Consider the following 15,300-nt stretch of genomic DNA (forward strand, 5'->3'; position numbering starts at 1 on the left):
GTCTTACCAAGCCTTCCCTCTGATAAGAAGCCTCTGCATCTTGTTTTATCAAGGACACAAGAAAACCCACAGAGGGCTGGAGAGATGGCTCAGCAGTTAAGAGCACTGACTGCTCTTCCAGAGATCCTGAGTTCAAATCCCAGCAACCACATGGCAGCTCACAACCATCTGTAATGAGATCTGATGCCCTCTTCTGGTGTGCATGAAGACAGCTACAGTGTATTTATATAGAATAAATAAATCTTTTTTTTTTTTAAAGGCAGAAAACCTACAGAATCACCAAATCTGGACTCATAGGGGCTCACTGAGACTGAAGGGACAATCAGGGAGCCTGCACGGGTCTAACCGAGGCCCCCTGCACATGTTGTAATTGTGTAGCTTGGTGTTTTTATGAGATTTTTTTCTTTAAAGTTTACTCAATACAACAAAATCTCCAATGTCACTGAGGTGGCTGACCATGTCCATGACCAAAGCCCCCTCTAAACTGGAATTCCATTGCTGAGCCAGCCCCAGCCTCAGCTTTCCGGTCAGCTCTAGGGGGCATAGCACTCCTTCTGTAGGTCTCTGTCTGCCTCTCTTCTTGTGAATCTTGCAGGCAGCTCACCCTCTCAACCTTTGGGCCGAGGCCTGCAGCGTGGCGGGCACGATCTCCGGAGGTAGGTGCAGGTAATCTCGGAGATACTGGATGCCCTCATTTGTGAGGTACCAGTAGAAATGTCTCCAAGCAAACTGCTCCTTCACGTAGCCTTGAAACTTGAGAGACTGCATGGCCTTCATGACGTGAAGGTTGGGCACATTCTTGTCTGCCAGCTCAGGGTGTTTGGGCATGTATGTCTTTTTTGGCAACCATCACCCCTTCCTTAAAAAGAGGTTCATAGATGGCACTCTGATTCTTCTTAGGCATCAACATCGCGGTGGCTGCAAGGTCCGAGGCAGAGGCTGGAAAGGAGTGAGATTTTAACAGAGGGAGCACTATTTCTGATGTTTTTGCCTACTTTGGGGATCCCTGTCCTCTAGCTAGGCTGTATTGTTGTCATCTAGCCTTAATATGAGGGGAGGTGCCCAATCTTACTGCCACTTGATATGCTGATTGGTTAATATCCTTGGCAGGCCTGCTTTTTTCTGAAGGGCAGTAGAAGAGTAAAAGGGAATGGATATGAGGGTGGATATAGGAGATCCCCTCCCCTTTGCAGAAATCAGATGTGGCAGGGAGGGGAACTGCAGTTGGGATGTAATGTATGAGATAATAAATTCACAAACAGAAATTTTAAAAAAAGATGAAAAACATTTCTGATTGCTTCCCTGTGGCTCTTGTGGTATCATCTGTTGCTCTGCAGGGACTTTTGTCTAGTCCATTTGATCACGCTTTGTCAAATGTGTCCAGGGACTCTGAACCTTTCCAACGGATGAGTAATGCTTTCAGAGACGGAGCATCCAAACTTATGGTCTCCAGGCTGTGCACTCAGCTCTGTGGTAGACTGCTTGCTTAGCCTGTGTAAGGCCTCAATGGAATTGTAGGTTTAGCTCTTACAACTCAGGCCCCTGATCCATTTCTGCTGGTTTCTATATGGCAGGAGGCAAGGATTCACTATCATTCTTTTGCATTTGGACATCCAGTTATGCCAACGCCATTGGAAGACTGTCTTTTTCCTAGCTCATAAACTGTCATCATTCTTAAAACCATTTTATCAGGTATTTTGACTTCAAGACTTTCGATCCTCTCCCATGAATTTGTCCTTCCTCAGGCATGTAGACATCTGTTCTCTAGACTTAAAGCCATGAAGCCAACTAAGCGTTGCTTAACTTCAAAATGGTGAACCAAATAATCTTTTTACTCTCAGGTATTTTGTCATGGAAAATGATCAAACTGAATTACTTCCTGACTTCCTTTCTGGATTATGTACTAGCAATGAATAGAAACCACTGATTTTTACCGTCTTTCTTATAGTGATTAATTCACACAATGGTTCTACCAGTTTCTTCTGATTTTCTTAGGATTTCCTAAATGATACTATGTACGCTGTAACTGTTTATATTTTTTTCCTTTCAGATTTAAATGAATTATCTTTAACTGCTCTAAATATTTTCAACAAGAAAAAAAGTCAACATTCCTCTTATGTACTGGCTGGTTTATTTAGTGTATGCACTCATACATGAAAGAACCCTGTAATTATTTTACATTGACTTATTATTTTGTTTGTCTGATGCCTATGTAGCCTTTGGTGTCCCAAAATAATGAAGAGCAGACTGGTCTTGATTTTCAGGCAATCCTCTTGCCTTTACCCCCCAAGGGCTGGGATTATTCAAGTAAGCACCATGATGCTTGGCAGTCAGTCCTATCTTTAATCAGTTTTTAAAAACTGAAGGGGTAGTAAGATGGCCCAGTAGGAAAAACACTCACAAACCTAGTAACCTAGTTTGATCCCTAGGATTCACATCACGTAAAAGTGGAAGCAAAGAAAGACTCTACAGAACTGTCTGGTCGGACACACACACACACACACACACACACACACACACACACACACACACACACACACACACACGTTATGACACATATACATTCACACAACGTTCTAAATAACTAGAAACAAGTAACAGTTTTCAACTTTAATATTTATTATACAAAATGTACAATAAAAAGATACATCTGAAATAAGTTATAATAAACTACAATAGAAACTATTAAGCATAATACTTTATTTATTTGCTTTTTTGAGACAGTGTTTCAAGTAGCCAGGCTAGCTTCAAACTTACTGTGTAGCTAATGACCTTGAATTCTTGATCTTCCTGTCTCTACCTCAAGGGCTGAGAACCCAGATACATACACACTCAACCTATACAATATTATCTCTATCAATATGAACATGTTCAAATGTTATCGATGTTTGGCATAGGTATATAAGACAGCATCTACTAATTAAGGTATCCAAATTACTGAATTTTAGAAATATTTTAAATATCTACATTTAAAAACAGGCAGCTCAACTTTAAACTATGCTAAAATCTAAACTCTTGAGCGAGGCATGTACTTAGTGTACACTGGGCCCTCGGTCTGACCCTTCCCACCACCATTACAACACTAACAAAGCCCCACAGCCTCCCAGACGTCAGTGGCTGCTCTCCGCAAGCTGCCCAGCACACACTGCTCTGAAAGCAGAGGTCTGAATGTCCCACTCAACAGTGTGTAGAAGGAGTAACGGGCTTCAACTTTAAGAAAGAAATGTATTTTTGGTATCAGTATAGAAAATTTATATTTATAATCATATATGTGCAGATAAAGAATATTTATAGGATATAACCTAAACACAATGATAGAAAGATAAATGGTTGTCAAATATAAAAACTAGTCACTAATATATTTGTTGTGTATATAATTACAAAAGTAAACAATATATTTAAAAATCTTTATTAACCTAAATTAGAATTATAAAAATCTTTATCTAAAGGCATTAATTTTTATATTAAGTACAGAATTGTATTGAGGCCCTCTTGAAAATCACTTGAATTTTGGCAAATGGAAGAAAGGCATTAGAGGAAAACAAAGACAGCAACTACAACAGATACAAATCTAGCTGATACAATAACCGACTAGGGAATGATAAAACTAAAAGTGCTTCAGCTAAGAGTAACAAAAATGCAATGCTGCTAAGCTATCATTAAATGTCACAAAACATTAATTACCAAAATAGCTTTAAAATCTAGTCAAACAATTACAATTGTTACAGTGCTTTGCTTAAACATCTTAAGACATACTAGTTATCTTACTACATGTACATAAATATCAAGAAATTTAAAGTACTTTTACTATTTTAATCTTTTCTTGAAGATGCAAGACTTCATCTCATCTAGCATCAGTTATGAAAATTATATCCAAAGACAATTAAATAGGAACTGAATAAATTCTAGAATGTAATGATATCATGATCTGGAACAACTGAAGTTCTCTACTGCTTGCTCCATTTTCTGTGTAAAAGACAAGAAGGAAAAATATTTTCAATATTGAAAAAAGCTAAAAAAAAATAATGTGCTTCTCCCCAACAGCGATAAGAATATTACTTATCCATGTAACTATCGGGTCAATTTGGTACACTCATATACAGTGTAAGCAATAATATTCTACACATAGCATCTACCTTCCCTAGTGTACCCTACAGGGGCATGTACGCCACACACAGGTATTCCATATACTAGGTGGGTATATGGCAGATTTTATAGGTGACTGGTAATATGTAAGTAGCATCTAACATTTTTTTTTTTTTTTTGGTTCTTTTTTTCGGAGCTGGTGACCGAACCCAGGGCCTTGCCCTTCCTAGGCAAGCGCTCTACCACTGAGCTAAATCCCCAACCCCAACATATATTTTTAATAATTAATATTCCAATACCTTCTAAAAGATAAGTAGGTATCTGAGAGAGGGTCTTAACTATGTCACCACATGAGATTAAACTTGTGATTCCTGTGTTTCAGCTACTCCAATCTAGGATTACAGATGTATACAAACATATCCACCATAAACACTTATCTTAGGGGAAAAGGCTATTTTAAAAGAAGATGCATTTCCATATTGATATTTATGTATTTTTAGTTTTATCAATACATGGAGTCATTGTTTATCATAAATACAATCTAATCAATTAGATTTATGATACACCAGCCTTGTTTATATTGATTAACAATCTATAATCTTCATAGAAAACAGCCTCTTAATTATTATCTTTTGGTTTTGAGAGTTTCATGCAGCTCAAGATGGCCTTAAACATGCTATATTACAGAAGACGACCTTGGGGCACAGATCCTGCCTATACCCAGAAAATGGAATTTCCAAGTGGGTCATCATGCTTTGGTTGGTCTTTAAGGCTTCAGTCATCTTTAATGGGAATATTACCTGGCAAAAGGAGTATGAAGTGTTTCAAGTTAGCATGAATCCCAACATTTGGGAGGCAGAGGGAGAGGCCGAGGGAGAGCCTGTTTGAAGACAGCCTGGTCTACAGTTGAGTTCTAGATAATCAGGACTGAATAGAAAAACCCTATCTCAAAACAAGCAATGAACCAGTTTGAAGTCCAAACCTTACCTGAACAAGTGCTGTTTTGTCATAGTCCCTGCGGTGCTCATAAATACACTGGCTGAGGACTGCATACAAATTTTCCAGTTGGAATATATTATATTCCTGACTTTTTTTAACAACAGTCTTCAAAAGATTCTAAAAGAAAACAAGTGTTTATGTGTGCCAGATTAATTCCTTGCAACAAGATTTTTAATTCTGAATGCATAGGGGAACTGTTATAAAGGTAACAGGCCACCAGTGCTGAGGTATGCAAGTCGCTGGCAATGACTTAGATCTCCTTCATTCTGTGACACCGGCTTTGACCCTGGGTTAACCTTCAGCATCCTGAAAACTACAGCATAAATTGCTAATTTCTATTATATCCACAAACTTCTCCAGACAAATTTCTTTTTAAAAGAATCTATTTACTTAAATATTTATCTAATGTGAACTTCCTAGTGTCCAGAGGCGAGAAGAGGGCACTGGGTACTACACCTAAGCCCTCAAGAGCAGTCAGAGCTCTTAACTTCTAAGCCAGCTCTCCAGCCCAGAAGAACTTTTCCTAAAGGAAAAGAACTTAAGCTGAATCCCCGTGTAGCCTGCAATCCATTTTGTGAGGAAGACTAAAATGTCTAGTGAAAGCATTGACTTCAGTTTAACATACTTTTAAGTGCTTATGGTCCACAACAAGTGAAGGTGTAGGCTGAGAGAGAATCGCCAGAGCCTTTTCCATACCGATCAGCTGCTGCTGCTCTACCTGGGAATGTCTAGCTCGAGTCATTCGCAGAAACCCCATTTCTAAAGAGAAAATTTAAGCAATTATTATTATTTGGTTCAGAAACATAATGGCTAAGACAAATAACTGGTTTAATGCCTGCCTTTAATCCCAGCACCCAGGAGTCAGAAGAAGATAAATCTTTATGAGTTAGAAACCAGGCTGCTTTATATAGAGTTCCAGGCCAATTTAGGCTACTTAGTAAAATTTGTCTTAAAGTAAACAAACAGAATCCCACCATAACAAAAACAATATAAGAAGTATTTCTCAAACTGATTATTTGGGGGATTCCTTGACAGTTTCCATGAAATTGGCAGAAAGGGACATACCAAATCAAGTGTCACTTTCTCTTAGCAATTAATGGGATAATAATCACTGAAGAAGTTAGTATTAGGCTAGATGCTAGTTGTATTTGAACAATGTCTCTTCAGGACTGAGTATTTCCTTGCTTCATTTAGTGCTCCTTCTCTAGCACGTGGCTGAGAAGAAGTATATGCACCTCTGCTTCCCTCTTTTCTCAGCTCCTCTTCTTGTACATGGGTTAGTGGTTGGTTCCCACTCTCTTTTGTGAAGTATTTACTTTAATACCGCAGCTGCACTCAAGATTTTCTGTAGTGTCTCCAGCTCATTAGTACAGCTGTGAAACATGGGACCCTGCTGTGACAGTAATTGAATCCCCAAGAGAGTCCATCATCACAAAAACTTAGTTTAATTTATTATATATGGATATGTCGGTGTTTTGGTCTAGTAGCTGAAAGGTTAAGTAAAGATAATGCTATTTTTCTACTTAGTTAACATCTGTGCTCTGAAAAACAGCAAAAGCAATGAACTGGTATGTAATGACTTTGTTTAGGAATTATCTCAAGTTTTTTTTTTTTTTTTTAAAAGATTTATTCACTTATTATATATACAGCACTCTGCTTGCATGTATGCCTGGAGGCCAGAAGAGGGCACCAGATCTCATTATAGATGGTTGTGAGCCACCATGTGGTTACTTAGAACAGACAGTGCTATTAATCTCTGAGCCATCTCTCCAGCCCTCCCTCTCAAGTTTTAAAAGATGTTTATTACTTTTTTTTCCTTCTGCTTCTCAAGGTAGGGTTTCTCTTTAATAGCCCTGGCTATTGGAGCTGGCTCTGTAGACCAGGCTGGCCTCAAACTCAGATCCACCTGCCTCTGCCTCCTGAGTGTTGAGGCATTCACCTTCTAAGTGAGACTTACCTTTTGATTCATTTTCTTCAGCAATGTCTGTGACCTGGGAGGTAGCGGCATCGCCACTACAAACAATCCTGGCTTTTTTCAGCTCTGTGCCCTCTGCAGTTTGCTTAGGCTCTTCAAGTTCATTCTCAATATTGGAGGAACTTGAGTTATTTTTCAAGTCTATGTTGCTTTCAGAGGTGTTCTGCTTGTCACTTTCTTCTACTGAGGACTCCCCTGTGTTTCCGAGCTCTGTACGTGTATGCTGACTGTCTTCTGAGTCACTCCTGCTTGCACTGTTCACAGCAGTCTGGCTACTGTCTTTAGCTTGTGAAATTTTCCTTCGTTTTATTTTGGTGCCTACATGCCACTTTGACTTTTTCCGGAATTTTCTCTTCAACCGAGCTTCAAGGAATTTAACAAAAGAAATAAGATGAAGAGTTAAAGAAGTCAAGAAACCACAGTACTTTCACATGGCTGGAATACAGAAACAGTAAACTACTGTGACAAGATGGAGACATGGACAATGTCCAGCTCACAAAATGACCTGGTTCAAGCTGTAATTCTTGAATTATTAAAAAATCTTGAATAACTTTAAGGAAGGCAATAATGTGATCTATGTGATGCATTATAAACGACTGCTGAGCAGCAGGATGGGCCATCAACTGAATAACTGAAAGTCAAGACTCACAACGACCTACCTACCTGCACAGGTAAGGTACACTGAGCATTCTCTTAAGCACGTCATGCATATGAATTCATTGGAATTTCACTTTAAACTGATGAGGTTTGCTACCATTAGCATCATCAGTTTACAGTGGAAGAAACTAAAGCACAAAAGAGTTTAAATTACTGTGTAAGGTAGACAGTAAAACTACGTTTCATTAGAACTGGAGAATACAGGGTGAACTTGAAAAACCATTACAAAAACAAACTTAATACAACTTGGAAGAGAGCTGAGTGTTTGGGTGGTAACAGAAGGCAGAGCTTCAGCACAACACCAAGGCTTTGTCACTATATTCACTGTATTTGTGAAAAATGTATATAGAAAAAGAAGGCTCTGGGTATTTTACAGTTTAGTTGCTTGAACATCAGCCAAATAGGTGCAATTTACTGTATTAGCAAAGTACAAGACAAAGTAAAGGGCAGAAGACAATGAAGGTTGTAAATGACAAATTACTCCAGAGGGCTTACCAGGGGTGCTGCTTGCCATGGGAGTACAAGGTGCCTTCAGCTTCTCCTTCTGCTCTTGATCTGACCTTTTATCACCGACAGGAGTGGAATTTTGCTTTGGCATGACGTGGTAATAAGATGGTGCATATTTGGAAGAGCTACAACCTTATAAAGAAATAGATAAATTTTAAAAATTGTTTCAAGAACTCGAGGTCATACAAATGGAATTCATCCAAGGCATCCTCTTCAAATGCCCAAGCCTTTCCCTACCTCTTTTCTTCCTAGATTCCTGAATTTCTTCACAAAGCTGCTCAAAGTCTTCATCAAGCTCTTCTTTAATGATTGCATAGGCAGTGTCTCTTAAAGCACAAGCTCTGTGCCTAATAAGACGATCTGAAATATAAGGAAATACAATTCTTTTTTTAAAAGATTTATTTATTTATTACATACAAGTACACTGTAGTTGTCTTCAGACACACCAGAAGAGGGCATTGATCACATTACAGATGGTTGTGAGCCACCAATGTGGTCGCTGGGATTTGAACTCAGGGCCTCTGGAAGAGCAGTGAGCACTCTTAACTACTGAGCCATCTCTCCAGCCCCAGGAAACACAATTCTTAATACTTTTCCAAAAGTAAACTTAGTATTTTGGGTAAAGATAGTAGCTATTACAATTCCTAAACTTCATACAAAGAATAAATGTCATATTCTGGTTTGAGTGATAATCTAATGATTTGGATATATGTCAAGGACAACCTGAACTACACCATCTTAAGTTTAACAGGGGCTGGCATTCTTTAATCCCTACACTGGGGAAACAGAAGCAGGGAGATCTCTGTGAGTTTTAGGTCAGCAAGGCCTATACCGTGAGACTCCGACTCAATCAATCAAAAAAACAAACAAACAAACAAACCAACACCCAAAAGAACAACAAATGGAATGTTCAATATTCCCTTACACTGGGCTAAAATGTTTCCAGCCTGAGACTCATTTACTGAATAAACTCACCCTTCTTCTCTTTTTAAACTGTGGTTGGTTCAACTCAGCTATTTTGGTTCAAACTCCTCTTCAAACTGACTTGACTCAATCTGCTTCTCCTTGGCCTCTCCTGAATTGTTCTGCTTGGCCTCGTACTACCCTTGGCAATGATCTAATCTTCTGGCCCCTTCTCATTCTGTTCTCACCTGTGTCTAAACTGTTCTCTCTGCAGGCTGTCACTATACAACAGTCCTGATAACTGCCTCTTCCACTCTCTCAGCACTTCTCTCTTAAGTAGCTTTTGTCTCCTCATTCCTGGGCATATTCTATTCTGTCAAATCTTTCTCTGATTTTTCACTTTACCACTTAATCAGACATCACTTTCAAACATGAAGGATTCCTTCTACAAACTAACTTTACCTTTACTGTTTGGAATTAAAGGTGTATGCTAAGAGACAGCCATATAGCTAGAAACAGTTTTTTTTTTTTTCCAGTAAATAACTTGGGGTTCACAGTGTGATCAAATATCTTACAACAGCTCAGCTACTAAAAGCCTGGGTCCACACAGCCAAACAGTGGGTGGAGCTCGGGGACTCTTAGGGAAGAATAGTGGGAAGGATTGCAGCCTTGAAGGGTATATGAACTCCACAACAGGATCAACAGAGTCAATTAACCTGGATCTTTAGATCTCTGAGTCTGAACCACCAACCAAAGAACATACACAGGCTGGACCTAGGTCTCTAACACTGTATGTAACAGATGTGCAGCCTGACATTCATGTGGGTCTTGAACAACTAGAACAGGGGCCATCCCAGAAGCTGTTGCTTGTAATGGGATATGCTCTTCTAGCTGGGCTGCATGGCTGCTTTGTCTGGCTTTAATGGGAGAGGAAGCACCTAGCCTTGCAGAGACTTGAAGACCCAAGGTGGAGGATAACAGGGAGGCTACCACCCTCAGAGGAAAAGGGGGGTGAGGGAGTAGAAGGATTGTGGTGGGGTGGTGACTGGAAGGGGGGCAGTAAGCAGGATGTAAAGTAAAAAAAAAAAAAAAATTAAGTAAATTAAAAAATAAGGGGGCCTGGGTTCAAATCTCAGCACCCACATGGCAGCTTACAATGGCAATTTCAGTTCTAGAGGATCTGATATCTCAGACATTCATGTAGGCAAAACACAAACGTACATAAAATAAGGATAAATACATCATTCCTAAAACTCAAGGGTCTGGAGAGATGGCTCAGCAGTTAAGAGTGGAAGAAAGATAAACAGACAGACAGACAGGGCAAGTAGGGCAATGAACAGGGGCACATATGCACAGACCATTTTTGGAAGGATTCACAGAAGCCTCTAGAAGAAGAAACGGAGAACTTAGTAGGCTCACTTTTAATGGTCGTTTTGTTGAGAAAAGTTACTCAGACTGGCAGCTGTTTTTTTTTTTTTAATTTAAAAACTATTCAGATTATGAGAATGATGACCCCCTGGGGGCTGGAGAGACAGCCCAGTGGTTAAGAGCATTTACTGCTCTTCCAGAGGTCCTGAGTTCAATTCCCAGCAACCACATGGTGGCTCACAACATCTGTAATGGGATTCGATGCCCTCTTCTGGTGTGTGTGAAGACAGCTACAGTGTACTCATATATAAAATAAATAAGTAAATCTTAAAAAAGAGAGAAAAAATTCTTGAAATTTATTAATGCTTTATTGTTTCACTTTCAGAAAGTACATAAACAAGCTACTTTGTGTTTGATTAGAGTAGTGGTTTTCAACCTGTGGGTCCCACAGGAGTTATATATCAGATATCCTGCATATCAAATATTTATATTACAATTCATAACAGTAGCAACTTTACAGTTTTGAAATAGCATAAAATAATGTGCTTGGCGGGGGTGGGGGGTGTGAGGACATGAGGAACTGTATTAGAGGATCTCAGCATTAGGAAGGCTGAGAACCTCTGCATTAGAGGGTACATTATATGGTTAATATTTGGGGATCTGAGTGAGAAACCAACCAATCAACCCCAAACACCATTCAAAGTCTGCCCTTGTTCCTTCCTGGCACCGTGACTCTGAAAAATGGTTTAATCTTCCTAAACTATACCTTTCTCAGCTGTAGAATAAGATAAGGTTATTGTGAGAATTATATGCTATTTTGAATGCAAAATATTTACTTAACCAGGGCATTAAAAACAATCAACCAAACATACAAACACCATCAACAAACCTCATTGTCAATAACCCCTAAAACCACACCTTGAAAAGGAGTTCACTAACGCTTACCTCCAGGATCTCTATCTGGATTGTATTCTAAAGCGTTACTACAGATTAGATCAATATCCTTCAAATAGTCTTTCACAGTCAGGTATTTATGTAAATCAATTTTACTGATTACAGATGAAAGGTCCATTGGCTGCTTTATGACAGTGACATAATCAGGAACCTAAAATCGAAGCAAATCACCAAATCACTTAACAAACTATATATATTAAAAAAAAGGGTTATCTGCAATATTAATATAGAGGACGTAAAATAAATAAGGATGCCATACTCATGAATGCTTTGGTTCTATCATAAACCTATTTCTGCTTCATATTTACTCCTATGCTTGAGCAGTTATATTTTTTAGTATCTTTTATTTCTTTCCTTATACAACTGCTGTCCATCCTTCAGTGTTGGTTTAAGAACAGACTCTACAAAATACTGACGCAAGCCGGTGACCTCAGCACTTAGTTCACGGTAGCCTACACTACACGGTAAATTCCAGGCCAGCCTGGACTACAGAGCAAGTCCCCCTGTATCTTTCTTTTCTTTTCTTTTCTTTTTTCTTTTTTTCGGAGCTGGGGACCGAACCCAGGGCCTTGCGCTTGCTAGGCAAGCGCTCTACCGCTGAGCTAAATCCCCAATCCCAAGTCCCCCTGTCTCAAAAAACAAAAACCCACCTCTACGCCCAACTTTTGAATCTACACATAATGGTAATACCATGTGTAATTAAAACCTTCTAAAGTTCCTTTTGTCTAAATGTGTAGAAAAGTTAACTGTTTATTCTCTGAAACAATAGAAATACATATTAGACAGCTCTAAAGTCCATACATGCTTAGGACACTAAGTTCACATGCCCAGATAGAGAACACAAATTCAGAGTTCTGCAGGGCACCTACATGAACTATTTGGTTTTTCTATTATTATGGCCCAAACATATTTGACCCAAAGACAAAATTAATTATACCTCATCAGGGTCAACAGGCTTAGTGAAGACTCGGAATCGCTTATCAATAGCAAGTCTATGTGTGACATTTCTTAAGAAAATCCTGAGTTCTCTAAATGTATCTTCTTCTTGTTCTTCAAGCCGTTTAACTTCTTCTGCTGTCAGTGGTCTTGGTTCAGGTGGAGGTGCCACCGGGAGCACCTCCAAGGCCTGCAGAACTTCACACGGAGGAAGACTTTAGTATATGCCTCCACGAAAGGGAGGGCAACAAATAACTCAGTGCAAGCAGAATGAGGGTTTGAGGGTTATTTCCTTTACAAGGGATAGGAAACCAATATTCAGGATTAAAAGACGAAATGAGACTAGAGGTTTAGATAAAAGTACCTGCCACCAAACACCATGACCCGAGTTCCTGAATGACTTTTGCAATCTGTGTTCTGACTTGTGCATACACATACTAAAAAGTAAATTAAACTGGGCAATGGTGGCACATGCCTTTAATCCCAGCACTCGGAAGCCAGCCAGGGAGGAGGATTACACAGAGAAACCCTGTTTCAAAAAACCAAAAAGGAAAATAGAAAAAAGGAGAGAAGTAACACTATTTAAGAGCATCCTGTTGGTCCTGCAAAGAACTTGGGTTCATTCCCAGTACCGACATCTGTAACTCCAGTCCCAAGTTAAATTTAGGCAGCAATGAGGAACAGAGGTAGAAGCATTACAAGAACCAAAAGTGGAACTGTGGTGTGTGCATTTTAAAGACAGTTTTTGTTGTTGTTCTTAAAACAAAACAAAACAGACAGAAAGAGGTGGGGTGGTATAGGTAAGAACACAGTTCTAGAGCTGGGGTGGTGGTTTGGTGGTTAAGAGCACCTTGATCTTATAGAGGACCCACACTCAGTTCTCAGAACTCCCATCAGCAGCTCACAATTGCTTAAAACTCTAGCTTCAACCACCCTCTTCTGGCCTCTACAGGTTCCAGCGCTCATATGCACAGGCCTTTACATAATTAAATAGGGACCTTGAAAAAGAGGAACATAGACAAGCTGGGGCTATTCTATGAAACACCTTATGTACCTTAAAAACTTAGTCCATTTTAATAGGATACAGAGCTTTTTAAGTCATACACATCACCCCCACAATTGAGGATGAGTTTGTAGATTCAGACAGATGTCACATTAGCTGCAATTTTCTTAGTTATTCTCTACTAAGTAACTAACCTGCTTTCTTTTGTGACACAGGAGGTTTTGCAGCTTGTTTTAAAATTAAGTCTTCAAAAAATTTGGTTCGTTCTTCTTTATCTGGTAACTGGACATTAAAAATTTCTCCATAATCATGGGTAAACAATTCTTGTACCTTAAAAAAAAAAAGCATAACATACAGAACATACATGTATGCAATATATACAAACACACATGTATTACTGATTACTTAATCCAACAGTACATTAAAAACCTATTTCTAATGAAAAATTAAGATATGTCTTTTAAAGTAAGCAAACAGAAGCCAGGAGATGACTCAGTGGTTAAGAGCACTGGTTGCTCTTCTAGAAGACTCCTGTCTGAGTTTCTGGATCCCCAAGACAGCGCATAGCCATCTGTAACTCTAGGTCTGGGAGAATCTAATGCCACATTCTGGCCTCTACAAGCATGCAAGCAGGCAGGGCACTCATACACACAGAATTAAGTATGAATAGATGTGCTAAATTAGTAACCAAATATCAGATCATCTTTGGACTCCAACTAGAATATAGTATGTTATTATACTAATTATGCAATGGGTTTACTAAGGTTATTTAATTAAGTCTCACAACCCACAGACATGAAGTGGGAATCAATGTTCAAAAATAACAGCATAAAGTAAGTACTGCTCAACAGTGCAGGAACACAAAATGGCTCAACCTTTGTTAAAAACAATATGGTTCTACAAAAAGTTAAGCACAAAACTACTGCACCACCAAACAATTCCATTTCTAGGCATACATTCTAAGGAAATGAAAGGGACAATGCTAAGATTTATATACCAATAACTGAAACCACTATTCACAAAGTCAAGATTTGTAGACAATACAAATGTCACTAGGTATGGTGGGTGATATGTGCCTTTGATTCTAGTACTCTGTGAGTTTAAGGACGGCTTGGTCTACATGTTAAGTTCCAGCTTAGCTAGGGCTGCCCAGTAAGAAAGCCAATGATCCCAGAGTGCCCAAGAGCCCCCTCAAGTTCCTCCTGGTACTAATTCAGAGTACAACATCATTTCTATCTTTCAATTCATGTACAAATTTTTTTTTTTTTTGGTTCTTTTTTTCGGAGCTGGGGACCGAACCCAGGGCCTTGCGCTTCCTAGGCAAGCGCTCTGCCACTGAGCCAAATCCCCAACCCCTCATGTACAAATTTAATTAGATATACTTTTACCAACCTAATCCCACTGGATTGTCTTTTGGGGATTCCTAAAACTTTGTATTTCACTGATGACATTATTTCTGATCTTTGTATCCACGATGAGAATCAAACTATCCATGAATGAAATAGCTATCCCACTTCCAGTACCTTTCTCTTTTCAGTACACTAGGTATGGATTCAAGTATTCTATTACAGATAAGCCCAGTGCTTATACTGCCTCGAGTAAAAATGAAATATCCTTACATACATTATGATCCAATCACTAATACACAAGGTTCAAAGCTGAATGATTTATTTATATCCACACAAAGTATTCATTTACAAATAAGAGAAGATGCAGGGTGGTGGTGGTGGCATACACCTTTAATCCTAGCACTTGGGAAGTAGAGGCAGGTGGGTCTCTTGAGTTTGAGGTGAGCCTGGCCCATAAAGCAAGTTCCAGGACAAGAGAAACCCTGTGAGGGGTTGAAGGGAAGCATGCAGAACAGACAGTTAGACAGATACACACACACAAAGACAAAAGCAAACTGAAATAA

General features: G+C 39.1%; 1 protein-coding gene and 1 pseudogene across 5 annotated transcripts in view; both read right to left on the reverse strand.

The window, feature by feature from the left end:
* Nucleotides 1-223: 223 nt before the first annotated feature.
* Nucleotides 224-2,474, reverse strand: Rps10-ps16 (ribosomal protein S10, pseudogene 16; annotated as a pseudogene).
* A 120-nt stretch (nucleotides 2,475-2,594) lies between these two features.
* Atad2 (ATPase family, AAA domain containing 2) overlaps nucleotides 2,595-15,300 on the reverse strand; it is a 42,613-nt gene continuing 29,907 nt past the window's right edge. For 4 of the 5 annotated variants that reach the window (XM_039079207.2, XM_063263559.1, XM_039079210.2 and 1 more), the window contains 9 exons: nucleotides 13,583-13,718; nucleotides 12,387-12,583; nucleotides 11,441-11,600; nucleotides 8,462-8,584; nucleotides 8,213-8,356; nucleotides 7,043-7,423; nucleotides 5,711-5,844; nucleotides 5,074-5,202; nucleotides 2,599-3,966 (listed from right to left, as the gene is read on the reverse strand). In XM_039079207.2, the coding sequence (XP_038935135.1) occupies nucleotides 3,922-3,966; nucleotides 5,074-5,202; nucleotides 5,711-5,844; nucleotides 7,043-7,423; nucleotides 8,213-8,356; nucleotides 8,462-8,584; nucleotides 11,441-11,600; nucleotides 12,387-12,583; nucleotides 13,583-13,718 (1,449 nt within the window). In that variant the 3' untranslated portion in view covers nucleotides 2,599-3,921. Of the gene's footprint in view, nucleotides 3,967-5,073; nucleotides 5,203-5,710; nucleotides 5,845-7,042; nucleotides 7,424-8,212; nucleotides 8,357-8,461; nucleotides 8,585-11,440; nucleotides 11,601-12,386; nucleotides 12,584-13,582; nucleotides 13,719-15,300 lie in introns of all 5 variants that reach the window. The other variant, NM_001134879.1, reaches the window with a different exon arrangement.

This window comes from Rattus norvegicus, chromosome 7, assembly GCF_036323735.1.
Source record: "Rattus norvegicus strain BN/NHsdMcwi chromosome 7, GRCr8, whole genome shotgun sequence".
NCBI lineage: Eukaryota > Metazoa > Chordata > Mammalia > Rodentia > Muridae > Rattus > Rattus norvegicus.